General features: G+C 40.3%; 1 protein-coding gene and 1 non-coding gene across 2 annotated transcripts; both read left to right on the top strand.

The window, feature by feature from the left end:
* Positions 1 to 9,812: 9,812 nt before the first annotated feature.
* On the top strand, positions 9,813 to 9,884 carry Trnak-cuu. The gene has a single exon. It is a non-coding gene; the product is annotated as a tRNA-Lys (tRNA).
* Positions 9,885 to 11,278: 1,394 nt separating this feature from the next.
* LOC100756581 (olfactory receptor 5B3) lies at positions 11,279 to 12,205 on the top strand. Its single transcript, XM_027406792.1, has one exon. It carries the CDS (start codon positions 11,282 to 11,284, stop codon positions 12,203 to 12,205), a length of 924 nt encoding a protein of 307 aa, XP_027262593.1. The 5' UTR covers positions 11,279 to 11,281.
* Positions 12,206 to 22,617: the final 10,412 nt, after the last annotated feature.

Genomic DNA, 22,617 nt, shown 5'->3' with positions numbered 1-22,617 from the left:
ATGTGATGACAGAGCTTTTTTTGTTTTTTTTTTTTTTTATTTTTGAGACAGGATTTCTCTGTTTAACAGTCCTGGCCATCCTAGAACTCACTTTGTAGATTAGGCTGGCCTCAAAATCACTGAGATCTACCTGTCTCTGACTGCCAAGTGCTGGGATTAAAGGTGTGCACCCATCACTACCCAGCCAATAACAGAGATTTTTATTTTTATTTTTTCTTTTATTGAAAATAGATTTTGTTATGCCATAGATTTTGATTTCCTTCCCTTAGCTTCTCCTACCTCCTCCCCACCCACTCTAATATCCAGATCCACATTCTTTCTTTCTCTAAGAAGGATTAAAGAAAATAAAATGAACAAATCAAAATTGGAGAAAACAAACAAATAAGAAAAAGAGCCAAAGAATGCTATATACACACACTTGCACACACAGAAATCCCATAAAAGCACAAAACTGGAAGCAATAATACATGTGCCAAGGACCTGTAAGGTTAAAAAATGCCTTGACAACATTTTGAACCAAAAATGCCATTGATTTTGGTTTGCTTTAGCCATCTACTATTGGGCATGCAGACTACTCTTAAGAGTTTTTTGTTTCCCTGGTGAGATTGCCTTGGATAAAGTTAAATTTTCATTTACAAGCAGTTCTCAATTGGACATAATTCTTGGTTAGGGAAGAAGTCTTGTGTCTACTCTCAGCTCTAAGACTCCTGATGCAAACCATTCCAGTCCCTGTGCATGCTGCCACAGTTCTGTGAGTTCATATATGTTCAGTCTTCTTGTGTTTAAAAGGCCTTGTTTTCTTGATGTCCTCCACCCTCTCTGTCTCTTACTCTATTTTTGCTTCCCCTTCTTCAGAGTTCCCTGAGCCTGAGGAAAGGGATTTGATGAATACATCCTGGTTATGAAAGAGTGTTCCAAGGTCTCTCACTGTCTGTGTATTGCCTGGCTATGGGTCACTGTGTTTGTTCCCATTTGCTGTAGGAAGAATGTTCCTATTCTCTGATGATGGTTGGGCAAGACACTGATCTGAGTATAGAAGAATATCTTTAGCAGCCATTGTCATCCCATGTTTCTTAGAAAACAGTAGAATTTAGTTTTCTCTAGGTTTCTAGCCTGGCCAGTCTCAGATTCTTCACTGCAAGCAGTGTTGGGTATGGGTTTCATTTAAGTGGATCTTAAAACTGTAATCCTAGGGTTTTTATTGCTGTGATGAAACACCATGACCAAAAAGCAAGTTGGGGAGGAAAGAGTTTTTATTTGGCTTACATTTCAGCACTGCTGTTCATCACTGAATGAAGTCAAGACAGGAACTTAGGCAGGTAAGGATCCCCAAGGCAGTAGGGGATGCAGAGGCCATGGAGAAGAGTGCCTTACTGATTTGCTTCCCATAGCTTGTGCATCCTACCTTCTTATGAAACCTAGGACTCCAAGCCCAATGATTGCACCACCCACCATGGGCTGGGCCATTCCTCATTGATCATTAAATGAGAAAATGCCTTATAGTTGTATCTCAAGGAGGCATTTTTTTCATCTGAGGTTATTTATTTCTGATGACTCTAGTTGGTATCAAGTTGACACACAAACCACCCAGTACAGTTGTTTATTGCACACATTTTGTCCCAGTATTGCACCAGCATATCTTGTTGGCAGATCATTCAAATAGATCTACTGGTCTGCAGCTGGGTTGCTGTTTACCTTTTTCCTCTGGTATTATTCATAGTATCTTCCAGTATTGTGAACACTAGTCTGCATCAGTGAAGGTTCTAGGTAAAAGGCCTTGTTTTCTTGATGTCCTCCACCCTCTCTGTCTCTTACTCTATTTTTGCTTCCCCTTCTACTTCTATTATTGCTTCTACTTCTCTAAGTTCGGTGAATTGTTTAAGTGTTGTCTTTGGCAATAGGGCCTCACTTTCAGTTTGTGAATTGTTTAAGTGTTGTCTTTGGCAATAGGGCCTCACTTCCAGTTTGTGAAGAGCAATCAACAATCTTGGCAGTTCCAACGGGACTCCTTTGGTCAACAACTCAAATAGATGAAACTCATTTCCAGTAATGGAGGTTTCATTTAGGTAGGATAGGTGCCCCATTGAATATCTATCTCCCTGTTACTTAGTGGTTTCTTTTAGATAGTTCTTATGGAATAATTTTGTTGTACATTATGTGATGTGTCTTTGCTAAGGCACTTTCTTATTGGTTTAATAAAGATTCAAATGGCCAATAGCTAGGAAGGAGAAGATAGGTGGGACTTCTGGGAAGAAATAGGAACTTTGGGAGGAAGCAAGGAATTATTCACCAGCAAAATTCAGAGCAAATCAGATGTACAGTATAGAGAAGAGATAAAGAACCATGTGGCAGAACACAGGTTAATATAAATGGGTTAATTTAAGTTGTAAGAGCTAGCTAGTAGCCGGGCGGTAGTGGCACACGACTTTAATCCCAGCACTCGGTAGGCAGAGGCAGGCGGTCTACAGCCTGGTCTTGAGACCAGCCTGGTCTACAAGAACTAGTTCCAGGACAGCCTCCAAAGCCACAGAGAAACCCTGTCTCGAAAAATATTTGGAGTTGGTGGTCCAAATGTGCCAGCTGGCATTCTACTCCCTGGGGACAAGGTAGAAATGCCTGCTCAGTGATGATCCATAAGGTTTCCAGAGCTGGGGTGGATAAATGCAGCTTCCAGCCAATGCATTCAAGGGCACTGCTCACTTTCCCTTCTCAGGGGCTCAGTGTGACTGGATTTATGTTGATATCTTTGATTCAACTTAGACTTAAGTTTTGTGCATGGTGATACATATGGAACCTATCTGCAATCTTCTACATGTCAGTATCCAGTTATGCTACCAAAATTTGTTGAAGATGTTTTCATTTTTTCATTGTATAATTTTATCTTCTTTGTCAAAAATTAGTTGTGTATATTAATATCAGGCCAGAATAACAGATGACTCTATAACATAACAACCTGCAGAGCATAATGATATTGACAAAACTAACTTCAGAAAAGAGGAAACAAATATAGAAATTACGTTGGTATTGAAAAAGTTCAAGTAAAGACAATTTCAGGGATAGGAAATTTTAATGATAAATTCTTTCAGCACATATCCCATAGCAAACTTCCATTATTTTTTTTTTTAAGACAGGGTTTCTCTGTGGCTTTGGATGCTGTCCTGGAACTAGCTCTTGTAGACCAGGCTGGTCTCAAATTCCCAGAGATCTGCCTGCTTCTGCCTCCAAACTGCTGGGACTAAAGGCATGTGCCACCACCGCCCAGCTTAACTTTCATTTTTCTTATGGCTGCTGTAATAAAATACATCAAACACTGAAATACTCTAGTGGGCATCTCTAGAAGTATATTTTATTAGGTGATTAGAACTCTAATCAAGTTGGCTATGTTCATAGCAGCATTATTTATAGTATCCAGAACCTGGATGCAACCTAAAGGACCCTCAACTGAAGAATGGCTAAAGAAAATGTGGTACATTTACACAATAGAGTATCACTCAGCAGTGAAAAACAATAATATCTTGAAATTCACAGGCAAATGGATGGAAATAGAAGAAACCATCCTGAGTGAGGTAACTCGAACACAGAAAGACAAACATGGTATACACTCACTCATAAGTGGATATTAGACATAGAGCAAAGGATAACCAGCCTACAACTCATAACACCAGAGATGCTAAGATACAGGGTGGATCCTAAGAGAGAAATACATGGACTCCCAAAGAAGGGGAAAAGGACAAGATTTCCTGAGTAAATTGGGAGCATGGGGAAGGTGGGGAAGGAGGGAGGAGAAAAAGGAGGGAAGAAGAGTAAGGGGGAGGACATGAGGGATTAGGAAGGTTGAGTGGGGGAAGCAACAGGGAAGGAGAGCAAAGAAAGAGATACTTTAATAGAGGGAGCCATTATCGGTTTAGGAGAAATCTTCACTAGGGAAATCTCCAGAAATCCACAAGGATGACCCCAACTAAGAATCTAAGCAATAGTGGAGAAGCTACCTTAAGTGCCCTTCTCCTATAATGGGATTGATGACTACCTTAAATGCCATCCTAGAGCCTTCATCCAGTAACTGATTGAAGCAGAAGTAGGGATTCACAGCTGAGCAGTGAGCCAAATTCCTGGAATCCAGTTGTAGAGAGGGAGGGGTGATAAGCAAAGGCGTCAAGACTATGCTTGGGAAACACAGAAACAGATGACCTGAGCAACTGAGAGCCTATTCCCTATGGAGGGATATTTCCTCAGCCTAGATACATGAGGGAGGGCCTAGGTCTTGCCCCAAATGATGTGACAGACTTTGATGATACCCCATGGTGGGGGGAGCCTCACCCTCCAAGAGTGGATGGGGGTGGGGTGAGGAGATGGTGTAGGGAATGGCAGGACAGGAGGGAGAGGGATTGATATGTGAAATAATTTTTTATAATTTAAATTAAATTAATTAAGCCGGTATTGGTGGTGCACACCTTTAATCCCAGCACTCAGGAGGCAGGGGCAGGGGTAGGCGGATCTCTGTGAGTTTGAGACCAGCTTGGTCTACAAGAGGTAGTTCCAGGACAGCCTCCAAAGCCACAGAGAAGCCCTGTCTTGAAAAACCAAAAATTAAATAAATAAATAAATAAATAAATAAATAAAATTAAAAAAGAAACTGGATAATAGCATAGTAGAGAATTTGCAGCACACCTGAAAGCTCAAGAACAAAAATAAGCAAACTTGCCTATAGGGAGACACTGTAGCCCAGTCTCCTAGTAGCCCATACAGAGAATCATTAGGTCATGCTTTGAAAACCTGTGCTCCTCAGGTTGGAGAGATGGCTCAGAGGTTGAAAGCAGTAGCTACTCTTCCAGAGGTCATGAGTTCAATTCCCAGCAACCACATGGTGTCTCACAACCATCCATAATGAGATCTGGTGCCCTCTTCTGGCCTGCAGGCATACATGCAGGCAGAAACCTGTATAAATAATAAATAAATACATCTTAAAAATTTCTCACATGAAAAGAAGTTAAATGCTTATTTTTTAAAGAAAAACTGCACTCCTCAAAATTCAAAAATCTAAAGGAAATGGGCAGTTTTTTAAATATATATCACTTTCCAAATATAAATCAAGAACAGATAAGCAATTTAAATAAACCTATAACCCCTAATGAAATAGAAGCAGTCATCAAAAATCTCCCAACCAAAACAGGTCCAGGTCCACATGGCTTCAGCACAGAATTGTACCAGAAATTCAAAGAAGAGCTAATACCAATACTCCTCAAATTGTTCCACACAATAAAAACAGAATGGTCATTGTCAAAGTCTTTTTATGAGGATACAATTACTTTGGTACCCAATCCACACAAAGGCACAACTAAAAAAGAAAATTACTGACCAATCTCTGTTCTTAACATTGATGTAAAAGTACTCAATAAAATACTGTCAAACTGAATCCAAGAACACATCAGAAAAACTCAACATGAACACCACTAGGAAATGTTGGATCTCATAGAAATTGAGAATTGAATAGTGGGGACAAGAGCTTATGGACAATAATGTGAAGGAGCATCAGCAAAGTCTGGAGAGCAGTTATTTATTGTGAATAGCAGTTTTGGTGGGCTATTACACAGCAGAATGACTATAGATAACATTGAGGAACAATGTGTTTCAGAGAAGAGAAACATTTTAATTTTCATCAGAAAGATCCAATGCATCTTTGAAGAAAGATAAATTTAACCTTATTTAAATATCAGATAATCTATATACATGTAGAAATATGTCATGGTGTAATGTTCTCAGATATATATTATGATGGTTTTACTTATTAATAATTATATGTTTTTTAAAGAGATAATAGTCATCTTGATCCCCATAGGCAAGTTAATTGCCTCTTCTGTAGGATGGGTGGATGCATGGGTTACATATCCTCTGGAGGGAAATCTCTAGAGATTTTTAACTCAGTGTAATTATTTTAGTTTTCTATGAATTACTCAAATTGATTCAGCATCATGTATTTTCTAAGGAGTGTTCTGTATACTATATATACTCCATTGGAATCCTTTATTTGTCTGAATGGTAATCATTGTGAATACATAACAGCCTTTTCCTGACCTGATGAAGGTTTGCTGCTAGGTTTCAACCATGGTGAGAAATGAAATCAATGAAAAAATACGTATTTTTTCAAAAACCTATCTCTTTATGTGATGTTTTGTGGTTCTCTTTTATTTGCAGACTTAGTTTATGAATTATGAGAGAAAAGAAATGTGTCTTTTGAAAATAAAATGGTAAGTAACTCTTCCAAGGATACAGAAAGAATACAAGATATATTCAAAACTTGACCATCTTGCTATTCTTTCCACCATTTTTCCCTGAATTGAGAAGTTAGAATATTTTGACTCCTTCTGAGAGTGACTGTCTGATAGTGAATACTAAATAAAATATAGCTGAATTTATGACATCAAAATTACTTTCTGAATTGAATATTCTTTGTCTTCTAGCCAAGTGGCATGCCATATTCTACAAATATTGAAATGAGAAGTAAAATTTATTTAACAGTGTGGGGAACCTCACTCTACTATGGGATATGAAGGTAGGAAAAGACAATTTCAAAGACTTATAAGTAAACTGAGGTGAGACTGGAGCATATATGTCAAAATTCTATCATTTTACAAGTCATGGGTCCCTTAATAATGTAATAAAAATTATATTTTGTTTGTTGAGGAAATGATTATGTTGTACACTGTATGATTGCATTTCACTGTAGGTTTGAAACACACACACACACACACACACACACACACACACACACACACACACACAGTCCAAACCAGATAAATTAATCATCCTGATTATTGTTCATACTACCTCTATAATTTTAATACTTCACATGGTTCCTCAAATTCTCACTTCCCTTACTGATGAGAGAAAAATAATTATGTTACCTACCTCACTCCCACAACATCCCATATGTAAAAGTCACAAAATAATATCTTTAAGGGTCAGGTGGATGAGCTAAAATTCCCACAGATTTAATAATAAGGAAGACAGAGTAGTTAGGAAATCTCTCCCCTCCAAAAGCTGTAATTCAAATAAGGAAATATTAAATATGGTTGTTACACTATAAATGTTCAAATCATTATTTTAGAAGACAGACGGGATGTGCCAACACAACTGGCATAAGCATTAAGTGTCAGTTCAGGCACCCTTTCCATTATTGCTAGGGTAGTCTTTGCGGATTCCTGAGAGTTTTCCTGGGACCAGGTTTCTCCCTACATCCATAATGGTTCCCTCTATTGAGATTTCTCATTCCTTTCTCTCCTTCTATGTCCCTATCCCAACTCAACCATCCTATTTCCTCATGTTATCCGCCCCTGTTCCCATCAACCCTTTCTTCTCCCCACACACCATGATTTACTCAGGAAATCTTATCTATTTTCCCTTCCCAGGGGCATCCATTCATGTATCTCTTAAATGTATCTCTAAGGGTCCTTGTTGTTACCTAGCTTCTCAGGGGTTATGGACTGTAGCCTGGTTTTCCTTTTCTTCATGTCTAATATCCACTCTTGATTGAGTACATACTGTGTTTTTCTTTCTGGGTCTGTGTTCCCTCACTCAGGATGTTTTCTTTTTCTACTTCCATTCATTTGTCTAAAATGTCAAGAACTCATTGTTTTTGTACCACTGATTAATACTCCCAGAGTCCAGTCAAAGAGAGGGAGGAGAGATTATATGAGCAGAGGGGTCAAGATCATGATGGGAAAACCCACAGAAACAGCTGACCCAACCTAGTGGGAGCTCACTGACTCTGGACTGATAGCTGAGGAACCTGCATAGGATGTAGGTTACAGTTTTATGGCTTGGGCAGTCTGTGGGATCATGATTTATCCCTAGTGCATGAACTGACCTTTTGGAACCCATTCTCTATGGAGGGATACCTTGCATAACCTTGGTAAAGAGGGGAGGGGCTTGGTCCTGCCTCAACTTGATATTCCAGACTTTTTTGACTCCCCATGAGAGGCCTTTCTCTAACTGAGGAGTAGATGGGGGTTTGGTGGGGGAAAGGTGGGGGTGGGAGGAGTAGAGGGAAGGGGAACTGCTGGTGGTATATAAAATGAAAAAAATTTAAATAAATAAAAAATTTCAAACAGAACTAAATGTAGCCAATAATGTGGGACTTTTTCAAACCTCAGTCTCTATATTAGACTGTCGTATGAATGTAACCAAGGAAAAATGACTATTAAGAGTGAGTAAATCTTTTGCCAAGATGAAAATGAAAATTTCATGGAAGAAAGAAATTTTTCAAAATCATTTTCTTAGATTGAATTATGGAAGCAGCAGTTGTATATATTACATAGGAAATATAAATGCTGGAGGTGTAGACACACAGTGACACCAATGTCTAAGGAAAGGTAAATTGGGCAGGGAAATGTCAACACTTCATTCATGACAAATGAAGCAATGCATCAGCAGTACTGACCTTTGTAAGATTAATGTCTCTTTATTCCAGAAGACACCAAGGTAAAACACAGGCCAGAGCTAGGTTATAGAACCCAGTCAGCATGGCCAGAACAAAAGGGCCCTGGGTCCCCACGTGCAGCCCCTTAAGAAGCTCCCTTACGTCACCACGGCTTTCCTTCACCACGCCCTTCTGGGCGAGTCCCCGGATCCACCTGGTACCTGCCCCAGGACTATTGGGCAGGGCTAGGGTGACTCCCTACAATTCCCCTTTTAGTCTAAGAGAGGATTAAAACTTAATAGTGTAAAATATCCAAAACTAACAATCATAAGGGTGAAATACAAGAAGATACAATAATCTGCTATGGTACATCTTATGTCTATTTTAGCTAAGTCTTAAAGTCATGTGGAAAAGGTGTCTAACTTGAACACCTTTTTCCAATCCCAACTCTAAACAATAAGAAGGTCATTCTTAACTAGGCTTACACTACCCTAATACACAATAATGGGGAACGGGGGCGTAGCATCTTCTAGGTTACTTCCTGCTGAAATGGGACAATGATAGTCATGTGGGGGCCCTGTGGAAAAAAAAATGCCAGTACAGGGAAAGTCTCTAATGAGTTATGTCTAGTCCATGTTAGATGAGATTTGTTTGATTGAAGATCTACGTTGAAATCCTCAACTTGATTGAAGTCGTTACTCGAGGTTCTGGTTGGAGTGTCAGTCGAAACGGAGGGAGTTGAATCCAGTGCAGTCGGGGAGGTGTAGTCCAATTCCTTTTCCGGAGCATGCAGGGATTGCTGTCAGGCTGGGTCTTGTTGGCTGTATGGGACTCAAACATAAGTGTCATCAGAGAAATGTTCGCTTGTTTATGTATGTGTACCGGGAAAGGTACCTTGACGAACCACGATTATGAGAGGGTGTGAAAGAAAAAGCCAAGAAAAGACAAAGATAGTCCTCTTATTCTTCATTTATTCTGTATTATAGCAATTGGCTTCTTGATATAACACAGAAACTTTTAAATGTTGTTAAATAACATGCTTGGATTTTAGAGTAGGAAAGCCAAATCCAACTCTAAATCCAGTCTCGATTTAGTTGAATAGGGACCAGGAAATGAATAGACATAGAGTTATTAGAGAGACAGCTGTAAATTTTACCGTATGGCACATTCCTTTTGTAGCGATGGCTCAGTGGTTAAGAGCACTGACTGTTCTTCCAAAGGTCCTGAGTTCAATTCCCAGCAACCACATGGTGGCTCACAACCATCTTGAATCAGATCTGGTGCCTCCTGCTGGCGTGCAGGAAGAAGACTGTATACATAATAGATAAATAAAAGTAAAAAAAAAAAAAAGAAGCACTCATTGATCTCTTAAAAAAAAAAAAAAAAAAAAAAAAAAGCCCGGCTAGCTCAGTCGGTAGAGCATGAGACTCTTAATCTCAGGGTCATGGGTTCGGCCCCACGTTGGGCGCCACGTGTAAGATTAATGTCTCTTTATTCCAGAAGACACCAAGGTAAAACACAGGCCAGAGCTAGGTTATAGAACCCAGCCAGCGCGGCCAGAACAAAAGGGCTCCGGGTCCCCACGTGCAGCCCCTTAAGAAGCTCCCTTACGTCACCACGGCTTTTCTTCACCACGCCCTTCTGGGCGAGTCCCTGGATCTACCTGGTACCTGCCCCGGGACTATTGGGCGGGGCTAGGGTGACTCCCTACAGACCTTCGTCAAAACATGGTGTCTATTGTCCCATCCTAATAATGATGTGAAATATGTGACCCATACTACCCATTTGAAAGTTGACTTTCTTTTACATACTACCATATTTTTCTGAGAATATTAATGGAAAGTAGGTATTATTTATAATCTTCACTCTTCATATGGAAGTATGATGTTAAGAGATAAATGGCAGATAGCTGTTGAAAGAATCTGCATTTGTCCTACACATAACTGGGGATACACATCACTTAGAGTTGCCTCTGCTGGTTGAACTTGCCCTCATAATTCTCCAGTTCTCTCACAGTTTGTTCATTCCTTGAGATGTAACATGATTTTGAAGTTAAACTCATCTTTAATATTCGTTTATAATTGTAGATATGCAAGGATATGCAGGTAATAATAACCATGCACTAGTTCAGAAAAAAGGATACCAGTCAAATGAGGGTCATAAGTTAAATGTTGGACATTTTGTCATTTAAAGAGGGATTGTGTCATACTTCAGGATTCTATTTGCTTGATTTTATCTCCATTGACTGTTAGAAGTATTTTGAGCCACATGTAAAACTATTTACGAGTTCAGTTAATTGGAATTTAAGTTTAAATTTATTTTAACTTGAACTATTTTAGACATACTTAGGAATTATTCAGCCTGAGTTAAAATTTCACATGGTTACTGAGGCAAGATTATAACAAAGGATTATATCAGTATGAATGAATTGCTCACTTTCTTATGCTTATTAATTTATAGACATGTAACCAGTAACATTTTTGAGGTGTTATTGTGAGAGCACAATCAAAGCATCTACAGCAATTTTGACAGGTAAGCATATGGAAGTGTCAGGCTTTACTCTAATTAGAAGAAATGAGCTGTTGAATACATTCATTCACACTAATCATTTACATCAAATATTAGTCTGTATGTCTGTTTGCAAATTGACAAATTGTTAAAATTATATACATGATTCAGATTTGATACTGTGGAATGCAATTGGTACTTTCAATTTGGGTTTCAAGTTTGCACATTCATTTGGAAAATCTTGAGGTAAAATTTGTAGTTACAAAGGCAGAGTGAATATTGTCTTCATACCTTCTGATTACCATTTTGTTTCTTTATCACATTGCTCCCCCCTTTTTTCCACAGAGATTGTATAACATGATGAACAGGACTGAAGTGACACACTTCCTCCTGCTGGGACTCACTGATAACCCAAGTCTACAGCTTCCCCTCTTCATCACCTTCCTCTTCATCTACACAATCACTCTTGTGGGGAACCTTGGAATGATCCTGTTGATTCTCATGGACTCACGACTCCATACTCCCATGTACTTTTTTCTAGGTAACCTGTCTCTGGTGGATTTTTGTTACTCTTCAGCAGTCACTCCAAAAGTCATGGCTGGTTTTCTTATAGGAGACAAGGTCATTTCCTACAATGACTGTGCTGCTCAGATGTTCTTTTTTGCAGCCTTTATTACTGTGGAAAATTACCTCTTGGCGTCAATGGCTTATGATCGCTATGCAGCAGTATGCAAGCCCTTACACTATGCTACCACCATGACTACAAGTGCATGCACATGGTTGATCATTGGCTCTTATGTCATTGGTTTCCTGAATGCCTCCATCCACATTGGAGACACATTCTGGCTCTCTTTCTGTGAATCTAATGTGGTACATCACTTTTTCTGTGATATCCCAGCAGTCATGGTTCTCTCTTGTTCTGACAGACATGCCAGTGAGCTGACTCTTGTCTATATAGTGAGCTTCCACATATTCTTTGCCTTCATAGTTATTTGGATATCCTACACATTCATTTTTGTCACCATCCTGAAGATGCAGTCAACTGCAGGACATCACAAGGCTGTGTCCACCTGTACCTCCCACTTCACTGCAGTCTCGATTTTCTATGGAACTAGTATTTTTATGTATGTACAGCCCAGTTCCAGTCATTCCATGGACACTGACAAAATTGCCTCTGTGTTCTACACCATGGTCATCCCCATGTTGAACCCTCTGGTTTACAGCCTGAGGAACAAAGAGGTGAAGGGCGCATTCACAAAGATTGTTCTGGAGGCAAAATGATCTTTTTGACTCTGATTTATCATTTCAGAGATTCATGATACTTGGATACAGTCTTTTCTAATATTATCTAGTTATTGAATTATATTTAAAATCCACTTTTTATGCAAAATCCAGGAACCATTGTTTTACAAAAGCAAACAAATAAAATAAAATAGAAAAAGTTGTGTCCAGAAACACATATCTGTATGAGAATGTGTAAAACATCTCAGGGGATGTTTACATAAACATTCAGCCAGAATATTGATGAATTATCTTCATTTTCTAGGCACCTCAAAGTAACATATTAATACAAAAGCACATATAAATGCAGAAATAAGCATTTGAACAGAAAATATGCATGTGGGCAACTTATAATGAGAGACACTAAGGGATGTGGTTTATGTTTTGGATTTAAATGGAACATGCCTTCTCTGGAGTTTGATATCATTGGTTAATTTTACTGGATTCACATTTACTCAGGTAAATAATAAGATATTTATATACTCATGTCTGAAAAAAGTTTTCTTGAATCTTATACTCACAGCAGTAGATTTATAAAGATTTTTTCTCATCAATGTTTGTGACCAGCATCTCATCCATTGTTGGCTCTACTGAATAGAACAGAAATCAGACAAAGGGCCACTTCTTCCTCTCACTGTCTTTGTAGCTGGTTCTCTCCTCTTACCTTTTCTTCTCTTCCATTCTCTCTCCCCTCCTATCTTCTTCCTTTCGCCTTTCTTCATTCCCTCCCGATATCCCTCTTCCCATCTTTCCCCTCCTTTTAATTGAAACATATATCCTCTTTTACTCTTTGATATGAGTACTTCTCTCTAAGCGTCAGGATTTAAGTTAGCCCTCTCACTCTCCCCTTTCTTCGCATGCTGAATTCAGTCAATTAACTACTTGTTTTCTTTATTCCTTAGATTATTAGGAATTTTGGGGGGGTTTATACACTTCATTATCACATGAAACCATACTCATAATAAATGTCCTGCTTCATAAATATGTGTGTGAAATACACACACTTTTATATGCTTTTGTTTCACTGGAGAACACAGAAAAAATTCAGATGTATTAATTGCTGAAAATTTTAATTCTGATTTGACATAATGATATAAATTTTTCATATCATTTAATTATTTCATTGACATTCTAGTAGTCCAGTTTCAGAATAATCATTGTTAAATGACAGTGTGTGTTATTTTTGTATATTTTACTGAAAGATGAACTATTCTGACATCTCCTATTAATTAGTACTCCTGCTTGATCATGTCCTTTAATACAGCCAATAGATTCATGTTTTAATTTTCATAAGGATAACTTGTCAGAGTATACATAAACATAATAAAGTTTTGAGAACAATCTTTTTATCTATTACTACATATTCTAGACTCATTTAAAATGTTTTTAAGCTGATTATTTGGGAATTTCTCATCATGAACCTCAATCCTTCTGATTTCCCAGTCCCTCAATATCCATCCCTTACCCCTGTAGAATGTCCCCCATAGGAAAAATGTAAGAAATATTAATTAAAAACAAAGCAAAACAAAAAACCACTTTACTTCTCCATCCTTCCTGCCTCTCCAAAATCTCTTCATTCATCTTAATGTCATTGGGACCTGCATTGTATCACACAGTATATCTTTTATTGCTTTACTTGCCAATGTTCATTGCAATGAGTTGTTGGTCTGGTTCAAAGCCTCTGGCTTCTGGTACACAATACTGGATCCTTACTGAAACTACTCCCAGATATCTTGCCATTGCCCAAATCATGAAGATCCTGTAGCCATTGTTCTGTAGGACCAGTCCCTTCACACCCTCCAGTAGGTCATGGATCGTGTGGTTGCTGGGGTGGGGCAACTCAAATCCCTGGATGTGCATCTGATTGGTAGCTGATTTGGTCAGTCTGGGCTGCTGTGGATGCCTCCCTCAAGTGAGGGGTGGACCCAGTTCTTATACACCAATGCCAACAGGGCCAGCTCTACCATTCCTGTAGTGAGGGGGTGGGGCCATCTCTCCTGAGTGTTGGTCCAGTTCTTCCATGAATGACAAGGCCAACTCTTCTGCTGCAAGGGGCCAGAGAGGAACAGGACCAGTATAGGGTGGTGCTGTGTCAGCATGACCCTCAGATTTCCACATATGATGGGGAATGTACTGTGTATGTTCATCTTATTGATTATTGAATTAAATACTGCTTGGCCAATGAAACAGCAAGTTAGACAGGACTAGGAGTCAAAGAGGATTCTGCAAAATGTAGTAGAGAAGTGGTGATCCAGGCCGGAAGTGACACAGCAAGGAGACTCATATTGAAGCAAGGAGAAACAGAAAGTGTCCTTTTTCCCCTTCCTCCTCCAGTGGCACCATGTGAGCCACCAGCAAGAGAGGGTGCCAGCAAAAAGCATCTTCAATAAGATAAGTCTTATAAAATATATAGGTTTGTGATAATTAAGACTGAGCTAACAGATGAGGAATCCCAGTAATTGGCCAAGCAGCATTTGTACCTAATACAAGTCTCCCTGTGCATTAATTGGGGCCCTAACTCTGGCAGGCAGCTGGCATAAAGCATGCACGTGGCGGTGGGGCTCGGCGGCTTTTGGCAGAAAGATTTATCGTAACACACATGCATTGGTTCCTATGGTCCCTGTGGTATCATATTCCATGAAGATCAGCACAGACCCCAGCTGCAGGAGGGCCATGGACCTAGACATGGTCCTAGGCAGCAGCTCTGGCCTGGATGTTACCACGGCACCAGTAGCTGCCCACATTACCCAGATCAGTTTAGCCTCAGTGGCAGCATGGCCCTAAGACACCAACATGGTTTCTGGTAGCTGACTAGATGCCAGGTATATGCATGGCCATTAGTAGTAACAGGAGCCATGGATATCTCTACAGACCCTGACAACATTAGGGCCACAGACCCAGGCATGGCCCTCAGCTGTAGCTCAGTCCCTGATCACCATGGCCCCAGGTGGCAGCACAGGCCACCCAGATCAGAATGTCTCAAGCAGCACCATGGTCCTCTGACACCAACATGGTTTCAGCTGGCTGAGCAGACCATGGGCATCATCTGAATGACCCTTCGGTATAACTGAAATCATGGTCATCAACTTAGACCCTGTCTTTTGTAGGACCTCAGACCCTGTCTTCTCTAAGACCACAGACCCAAACATGGCCCTCAGTTGAAGCCTGGGTCCAGATGACACCATGGCTCCAGGTAGCATCATGGCTCTTGGACACCAACATGGACCCAGAACAGTGAGGACCCAGTGGGTCTATGGTTGTCTTTCACCACCTGTGGCTATGAGGACCCTGACAGGGGTATGGATATCTTGAGCCAAACCTGTGTCATAATGCCTCTGGCATGCCTCTGGCTATGCTTCACCAGCCTGGGCTCCAAGGCAGGCCTGTGGCTGTTTTTCAGTGTCCTGGGTATGAGGATCAAGATAGACTGTGGATTAATTTAGCCAGCACTGGGGCTTGACAATCCAAATGAGCTCATGGCTGTCTTTCACCCTCCTGGGCCTTGAGGAACCAGACATGCCTCTGGCTGTCTTTCATTGTCCTCTGTGAGAATACGCAGGCAGATAGGGGATGTACTCAGACATCCCAGGGCCCTGACAACCAAGGTGGGCCTGTGCTGGCCTTTCATATTTCTGAACAGTGAGGACCCAGGCAGGCCTGTGTTTGTCTTCAGCCATCCCAGAGAAGTGAGGACTCAGGCTTGCAAGTGACCTTCACTCACGATGGCTATGGGAACCTAGGTGGGCCTGTGTATATCTTCAGTCAGTCTGGGGCAGTGATGACAAAGGCTTGCCTCTGGCTGACTTTCACTCACATGGCTCTTGAGGTCCCAGGTAGGCGTGTAGTGTCCTTTCCATGTACTGGGTGTGGGGATCTAGGTGGGCTTGTGGTTGTCATTTGTCCACATGGGCTATGAAGACTTGATCAGTTCTGTAGATGTCTTTCACATGCCTGGCCTGTGAGGATACCCAAGGGCCTATTTATGTCTTCAGCCATCCCCAAGTCCTGAGTACCCAGGCCAATCTGTAGCAGCTGTCTTTCACCCACCTAAGCCCTGAGGACCCAGGCAGAATGTGAATGTCTTCAGCCAATGTGGGGCCATGGTGCCCCAAGAGGGTCTGTGGCTATCTTTCATCCATCAGGGCCTTGGGGACACAAGCAGGCCTGTAGATATCTTCAGCCAGTCCTTGTAACGTTAAGTCTTTACTCCATCCACCCAAGCTCTGCCACCACGTGTGTGCTTTCTGCCAGGCCACCTGAGTTCTGCCTGCCACTGCCACATTAAGGTCCCAAGTAACACAGAGAGACTTATAGTAGGTACAAATGCTGCTTGGCCAATGCTAGGTCAGTCTTAATTATCAACTATAACCATAAGACTTATCTTATGGAGGCAGCCTTCTGCTGCCGTCCTCTTCCTAGGCTCATCACATGGTGACTCCAGAGCAGAGAGCAGGAGGAGGAGGAGGAGCAAGAGAGAAAGAGGACGACTTCCTGTTTATGCTTGCTTATATATGAATCTGCTTGCTATGTCACTTCCTGCCTGTATGACAAGACTTCTTTTTACTACATTTCCCAGAATCCTCCTGGTCTCTTAGTCCCACCTAACTTACTGCCTCATTGGCCAAACAGTACTTTATTCAACAATCAATAGGATAAACATACACAGAAGGACATTCATTACCCATCACGTCCTAGGCCATGAGGACCTAGGAAGGCTTGTGACTGCCTTTCACTATCTTGTGTGTGAGGAACCAGGTAGATTATGGATGTATTTAGTCAGCCCTGAGATGTGACTGGGCCATGAGACTTACGAGGGCCTATGAATGTCTTCAGCCAGGCCTGGGCCATGATGACTCAAGTGTGATTCTGGCTGTTTCACCTGTCTGGGTCTTAAGGAACCAGGCTGGCCTGAAGCTATTTTTCACTGTCCTTGGTGTGAAGACCCAGGTGGACTATGGGTGTATTCAGCTATCCCAGGGCTGGGGCTGTCTTTTACTCACTTGGGCCTTGAGGACATGGTGGGGGAGGCTATAGGTATCTTTAGCCATCCTCAGGACAAGAGGATCAGGCATATCTCTGGCTGTGTTTCATCCTCCTGGGCCATGAGGATCCAGTCGAGCCTGAGGCTGTCTTTTACCTGCCTGGGCCTTGAGAATCCATGAGGGCCCTTTTACCCACTTACGCCGTGAGAACTTAGGCAGGCCCATGGATGTCTTCAGCCATCCTGGGGTCATGATGATTCATGCTTGCTTCTGGCTATCTTTCATCTTCCTGGGCTTTGATGAACCAGGCAGGCCTGTGGCTGTCTTTCATCTGCCTGGGCCTTGGGGATGTGGGGACCCAGGCTGGCCTCTGGTTGTCTTCAGCAAGCCATGGTCCAAGAGGATCCAGGGAGACATCTGGTTGTCTTTGACCCAAGTGGGACATGGAATCTAGGTGGTCCTGTGGCTGTCTTACCTACCTGAGTCATGGTGACACATGCATGCCTTTGTCTGTTTTTCAAACACCTGGGTCTTGAGGAATCATGTAGGACTGTGGTTGTCTTTTACTGTCCCAGGTGTGAGAAGCTAGGTAAAAAGCCAGCCCAGGACTGTGACAATGTAGATGTGCTTGTGGCTGTCTTTCACCTGCCTTAGCCTTGAGGACCATTGAGGACACGAGGCTGTCTTTCACCCACTGAGGAAGTGAGGACCCAGGCATGTAGATGGAATTTCTTTTCTGCCTGGTCCTTCTGCTGATTAGCCCCAAATAAGCACACAGGGACATATTAATTATAAACTGTTTGGCCAATGGCTCAGACTTCTTATAGCCAGCTCTCTCTTAATTATTTACCCATTTCTATTAATCTAAGTACTTCCACATGGTCTTATCTCACCAGAGAAAGGTCCAGACCTGTTGCTCCTTTTTCAGTTACATGGCATCTCCTCTGCAGCTCACTCTATCCTTCCTCTACCCAGCATCCTCCTCATCTGGTAGCCCCACCTATACTTCCTGCCTGGCTACTGGTCAATCAGTGTTTTATTCATCAACCAATAAGAGAAACATATATACAGAATAACATCCCCATCACAGGCAGGCCTGTGGTTATCTTTCATCTGACTGTTCCTTAAGGATCCATCCAGGCCTCTGACTGTCTTTTACCTACCTAGCCAATGAGGACCCAGGTGGATTTGTGGCTGTCTTTCACTAGCTTGGGCTGTGAGGACCCAGGCAGGCCTGTGGATGTCTTCAGCCAACCCTGAGCCTTGATGACAAAGGCATGTCTGTGGCTGTCTTTTCCTGTTCCAGATGTGAGGACCTGAGGAGATTACAGATGTATCCAGCCAGCCAGGGATGTGCTGACCCAAGTGTGCCTGTGGGCAATTTTTCACGTGCCTGGGCCTTTAGCACTAAGGCATACCTGTGACTGTCTTTCACCTGCCTGGACTACAAGGACCCAGTCTTGCCTGTGAATATCTTCAGCTATCCTGAGACTTTGTGGACCCAGGTGATCTTGTGTCTGTCTTTTACCTGCTAGGGCTGTGCAGATCCTAGCAAGTCCATGGATGTCTTATGATAGCCCAGGATCTTGAAAACTCACATGGGCCTGTGGCTTTCTTTTACCTACCTGGGCAGTGAGGACCCAGGCAGACTTGTAGTTGTATTTCACCCACATGTGCTATGAGACCCCAACCATGTCTCTGCAAGTTTTCGGTCAGCCCAGGTCTTTGATGACTTAGTTGGGCTTTTGGCTTTCTTTTACCTGCCTGTGCAATGAGGATATAGTCTGACTTGTGGGTGTCTTCATCAAGAATGGGATGTGAGGACCTAAGTATCCTGTAGCTGCCTTTCACCTGCCTATGCTATAGTATTCTATACCCTCTGTATTAAAAAAGAGGTAATGTGTACTTTCTTTTCTGAAAGATCTAGCATTCATTTTCTATATTAGTTGACTCTCATTCTCTCTTTTCTTATCCCCATTCTTATTGTTGCTTGTTCTTTATATTTACTATAATGATCTTGCCTCAGGACCTTTCACTTCCCTTTGAGAATGGCTCTCATTCCTTTCAGACCTTTTTCACATGTAACTTGTCACTGTAAGGGTCCAAGAATTGTTGAAGAAGACCCTACTCAAATAGCATGTGAAAGCAAAGAGCATTTATTCTAGCATGAGGGGTTCTACCATTTACACAAAATGGTGACCCCCAAAGGAGTATACAGGCCCCTTTTAAGCTCAGTTATGAGAATTCTAGGAACAGTTATGTCATCTCAAATATAATTGTTTAAGGAGGGTGTAGTACATTTTTAATTGGTTGTGGTTATAGTTTTACTATTTTATAACATACTTGGGCAAAAAAGGTATTAGAGAGGTTATAGGAACTTTTCTTTTTGGACACTGCCTTGAGATACTGTGGGGACTGGCTGAGGCCTAGTACATGCTATCTCCCTCATCTTTGTGTATGTGTTGTCTCATTTTTCTTTTAAGAAACTGAAACTCAGGCCCAACTGTAAAATGGGGAATGTGGAATATTCCTTTGCACTATGTGAATATGTGTCCCTGTGATTGCTATATTTTCTCTGAGTTTGTCAAATGTAAATGGACTAGACATTGTTGACAAACTTATTGCCTGTATATAGTGTATATAATTACTACTTATTGTATGTAATTTTTCTTATGTCAATAGTTTTTCTTTTGTGTTAGACAAAAAAGGAGAATTGTGGTGATATATTATTTATAATTTCCTAAAGCTTGCCTGAAGATTGAGGAAGCAAAGTCAGTCTCAAGATATAGAGATTAAAGGTACACACCTTGAATCCCAGGACTCAGGATGAAGAGGTAGACAGCTCTCTGTTCTATACAAAAGTGAAGAGTAACAGAGCTCATGCTTTTGATCCTAGCACCTGGGATCACACACCTTTAGTCCCAGGATTAGGGAGGTATTTAAGACAGGAACATGGTCTCAGAGCTGGGATTTATTCTCCATTGACTTTGAGGATAGGAAGGTATTAATTCTCCAGTCAAATTGAGGATAGGAAGACATTGAAGTCTCGGGATTCTCCAGCCATGCTGAGGAGAGGCAGCAGTCTAAGGTTTTATGCAGCCAGTACTGACTTTCAGTTTAATATAGCATAAGAGCTAGTAGACAGTTACTTTGCTTTTCTGATTTCAGGTTGAAGTTTGAACCCAATATCTATCTTTGGGTCTTTTATTTATTGTGTTATACTTCCCTTATTGCTTAAGCTACACGATATCTGTACTGCCATCTCCCACTTGGATGTCTCTCATCTTGTGCATTTTTTACAAATTTTACATCACAGTTTATTTTGAGCTTATTTGAATTTTTGTAGCTATTTACCTATTGAGTAACACCTCATTTGCATATTAATCTTATTGGTTATATCAATCGCTGTCATTCCATGATTACAGAAATAAAAAGTGTGTAGTTGTGTATGGTGTGTGTGTATGTATATGTTTGTGTGTTTGTTTAGACAAAGATTAGATAGACAGAGAGTCAGAAAGAAGGAGACATTTGTTGTTTGGAATTAATTCCATGCACTTATGGAGGCTGAAAAATCCACTTTGAAATAATTACACCATTAACATTTAATAGAAAAAAACAATCAGCACCAGTTTCAGCTCCCAAGAATATATTCCCCCATCTGCCTTCAAAGCTGGTTGCTGTCTTTTTTAAATCTTCAAGTTCTCCTACTTTTTGTGACTTCCATGTTTTGTGATGGAGAAATCCTCCATCTCCTGTCTAAGTATCTTTTCCCTGTGGCTATAAAAACTTGTGTTTCTTGAGGTTCTGTGACATTACATTTGACCTATAGTTTCATTGTAGTGTATGTGTGCATGTTTCTTTATATTTACCTTTCTTAGTTTGTATATGTTTTTGGACGGGAAAGGTACATTCCATTACAAATTTGCATTTTAGAATATATTTAATAATTCCTATGATCATATATAGTTAAATACATGAATCTAACACTTGTTCCAAAACTTAATTCTTAGGATTGAATTGAGATGGTAACACTGTAGTTGTTAAAGAACAAAACTGTTTTCTGAAGAAGGAGCATTGCTGGGAGAAAGAATGGTGCCTGCATAAAGTGGTATAAGGAGATAAAATAATGGACTAGGGAGGTGAACCACCAAAAACAAAGGTATAAAAATGCCATAGTGAAAAGTCCATTACTTTGCACACTGGTTTGAAGTACAATAGAAACTGTGGTAAGGATTTATTGTATGAGAAAAGAATCTATTTTCTATTAAAATAAAATACCCATTAAAATTATATGCTAAGAAAATTTCTCGATATATGTTATAGAATGTTCCCAAATGAGCATAAAATAAAAAATCATTACACATTTCAAAGTTCAAAACCAATTGCTAATATTAATGCAAAAAGATGTATGCACAATAAAGTAACCAATGCAATTCCCATGGGTCATTTACTGCTTCCACACAATGTAGGGCAGAAACTGCGGGTAGACTCCTGAGGTAAGTCTCCAGAGCTTGCCAGATCTGTATAATTTACTCCAGATCTTCACACAAGAGTTTCCAAATCACAAATACAATTCCATACCACAGTTTTGAGGAGATAAACTTCATGCCATGCTTAGTTGGTCAATGTTTTTATTTCAGTTTTAATAATTAATCATAAAGTCTTCTGAAAACAGGATTAGCTAGGAGCCTCAACCATGGTGGGAGAAAATATACAAAGATAAATATTACACTGATAAACTTTTGAATTAAAAAATAAGCATTAGACTGACATACTTCTAAATTGTTAACTTTGTTTTGAGATTTTCAGTGAAGTCTTGTAATTAGTCCTACAGCTAAAATCTCCAAAATATGTGGCTGGTGTGACATTACCTATGAAGAAGAGAGAAATTATGGTCAACTAGGATATTGATGCATGTTAATGCTCATTCTTTTATTTTTTCTGCAGGTAACTGAGAATTTGTTGAATACTACTAAGGGAGCATATGCCTATAATCACATTTATGTCACATTCCACAACTGGACATAAGAGCAGACTGAGTGATCTGGGTAAATAAATTTTTCATCCTCAAGACAACTGGTAAGGATGAATATACAGTAAGAAGTATAATTCATGTCAGTACAGGAGCAGATACACTACTGAAAAATAAAAATACTATTTCCCATAGTTGAAAAATAAAGTCATGTATATATATATATATATATATATATATATATATATATATTCACCATAGGTAAAAGAAAATTATTCTTTTTTACTTTTATTTTTTTAATAATGAAAATGATTCTTTTTTAAATGATAAAATGGCCCTTAATGAATTAACAGAGTGAGACTTTGTTTAATCATTTTCTTTTATTCATATAATTGACAGAAGAGAGTAAATTCAATCTAACTGTTTAAATCAATTCTTGGCAGATGATAAATGTGGAA

The sequence above is a fragment of the Cricetulus griseus genome, chromosome 3 (genome assembly GCF_003668045.3).
Source record: "Cricetulus griseus strain 17A/GY chromosome 3, alternate assembly CriGri-PICRH-1.0, whole genome shotgun sequence".
In the NCBI taxonomy this organism is placed as follows: domain Eukaryota; kingdom Metazoa; phylum Chordata; class Mammalia; order Rodentia; family Cricetidae; genus Cricetulus; species Cricetulus griseus.
This window is presented reverse-complemented; position numbering and strand designations above follow the sequence as displayed.

Excerpts from the sequence above, each read along its gene's own strand:
- LOC100756581 (XM_027406792.1), top strand. The coding sequence starts at position 11,282 with ATGATGAACAGGACTGAAGTGACACACTTCCTCCTGCTGGGACTCACT.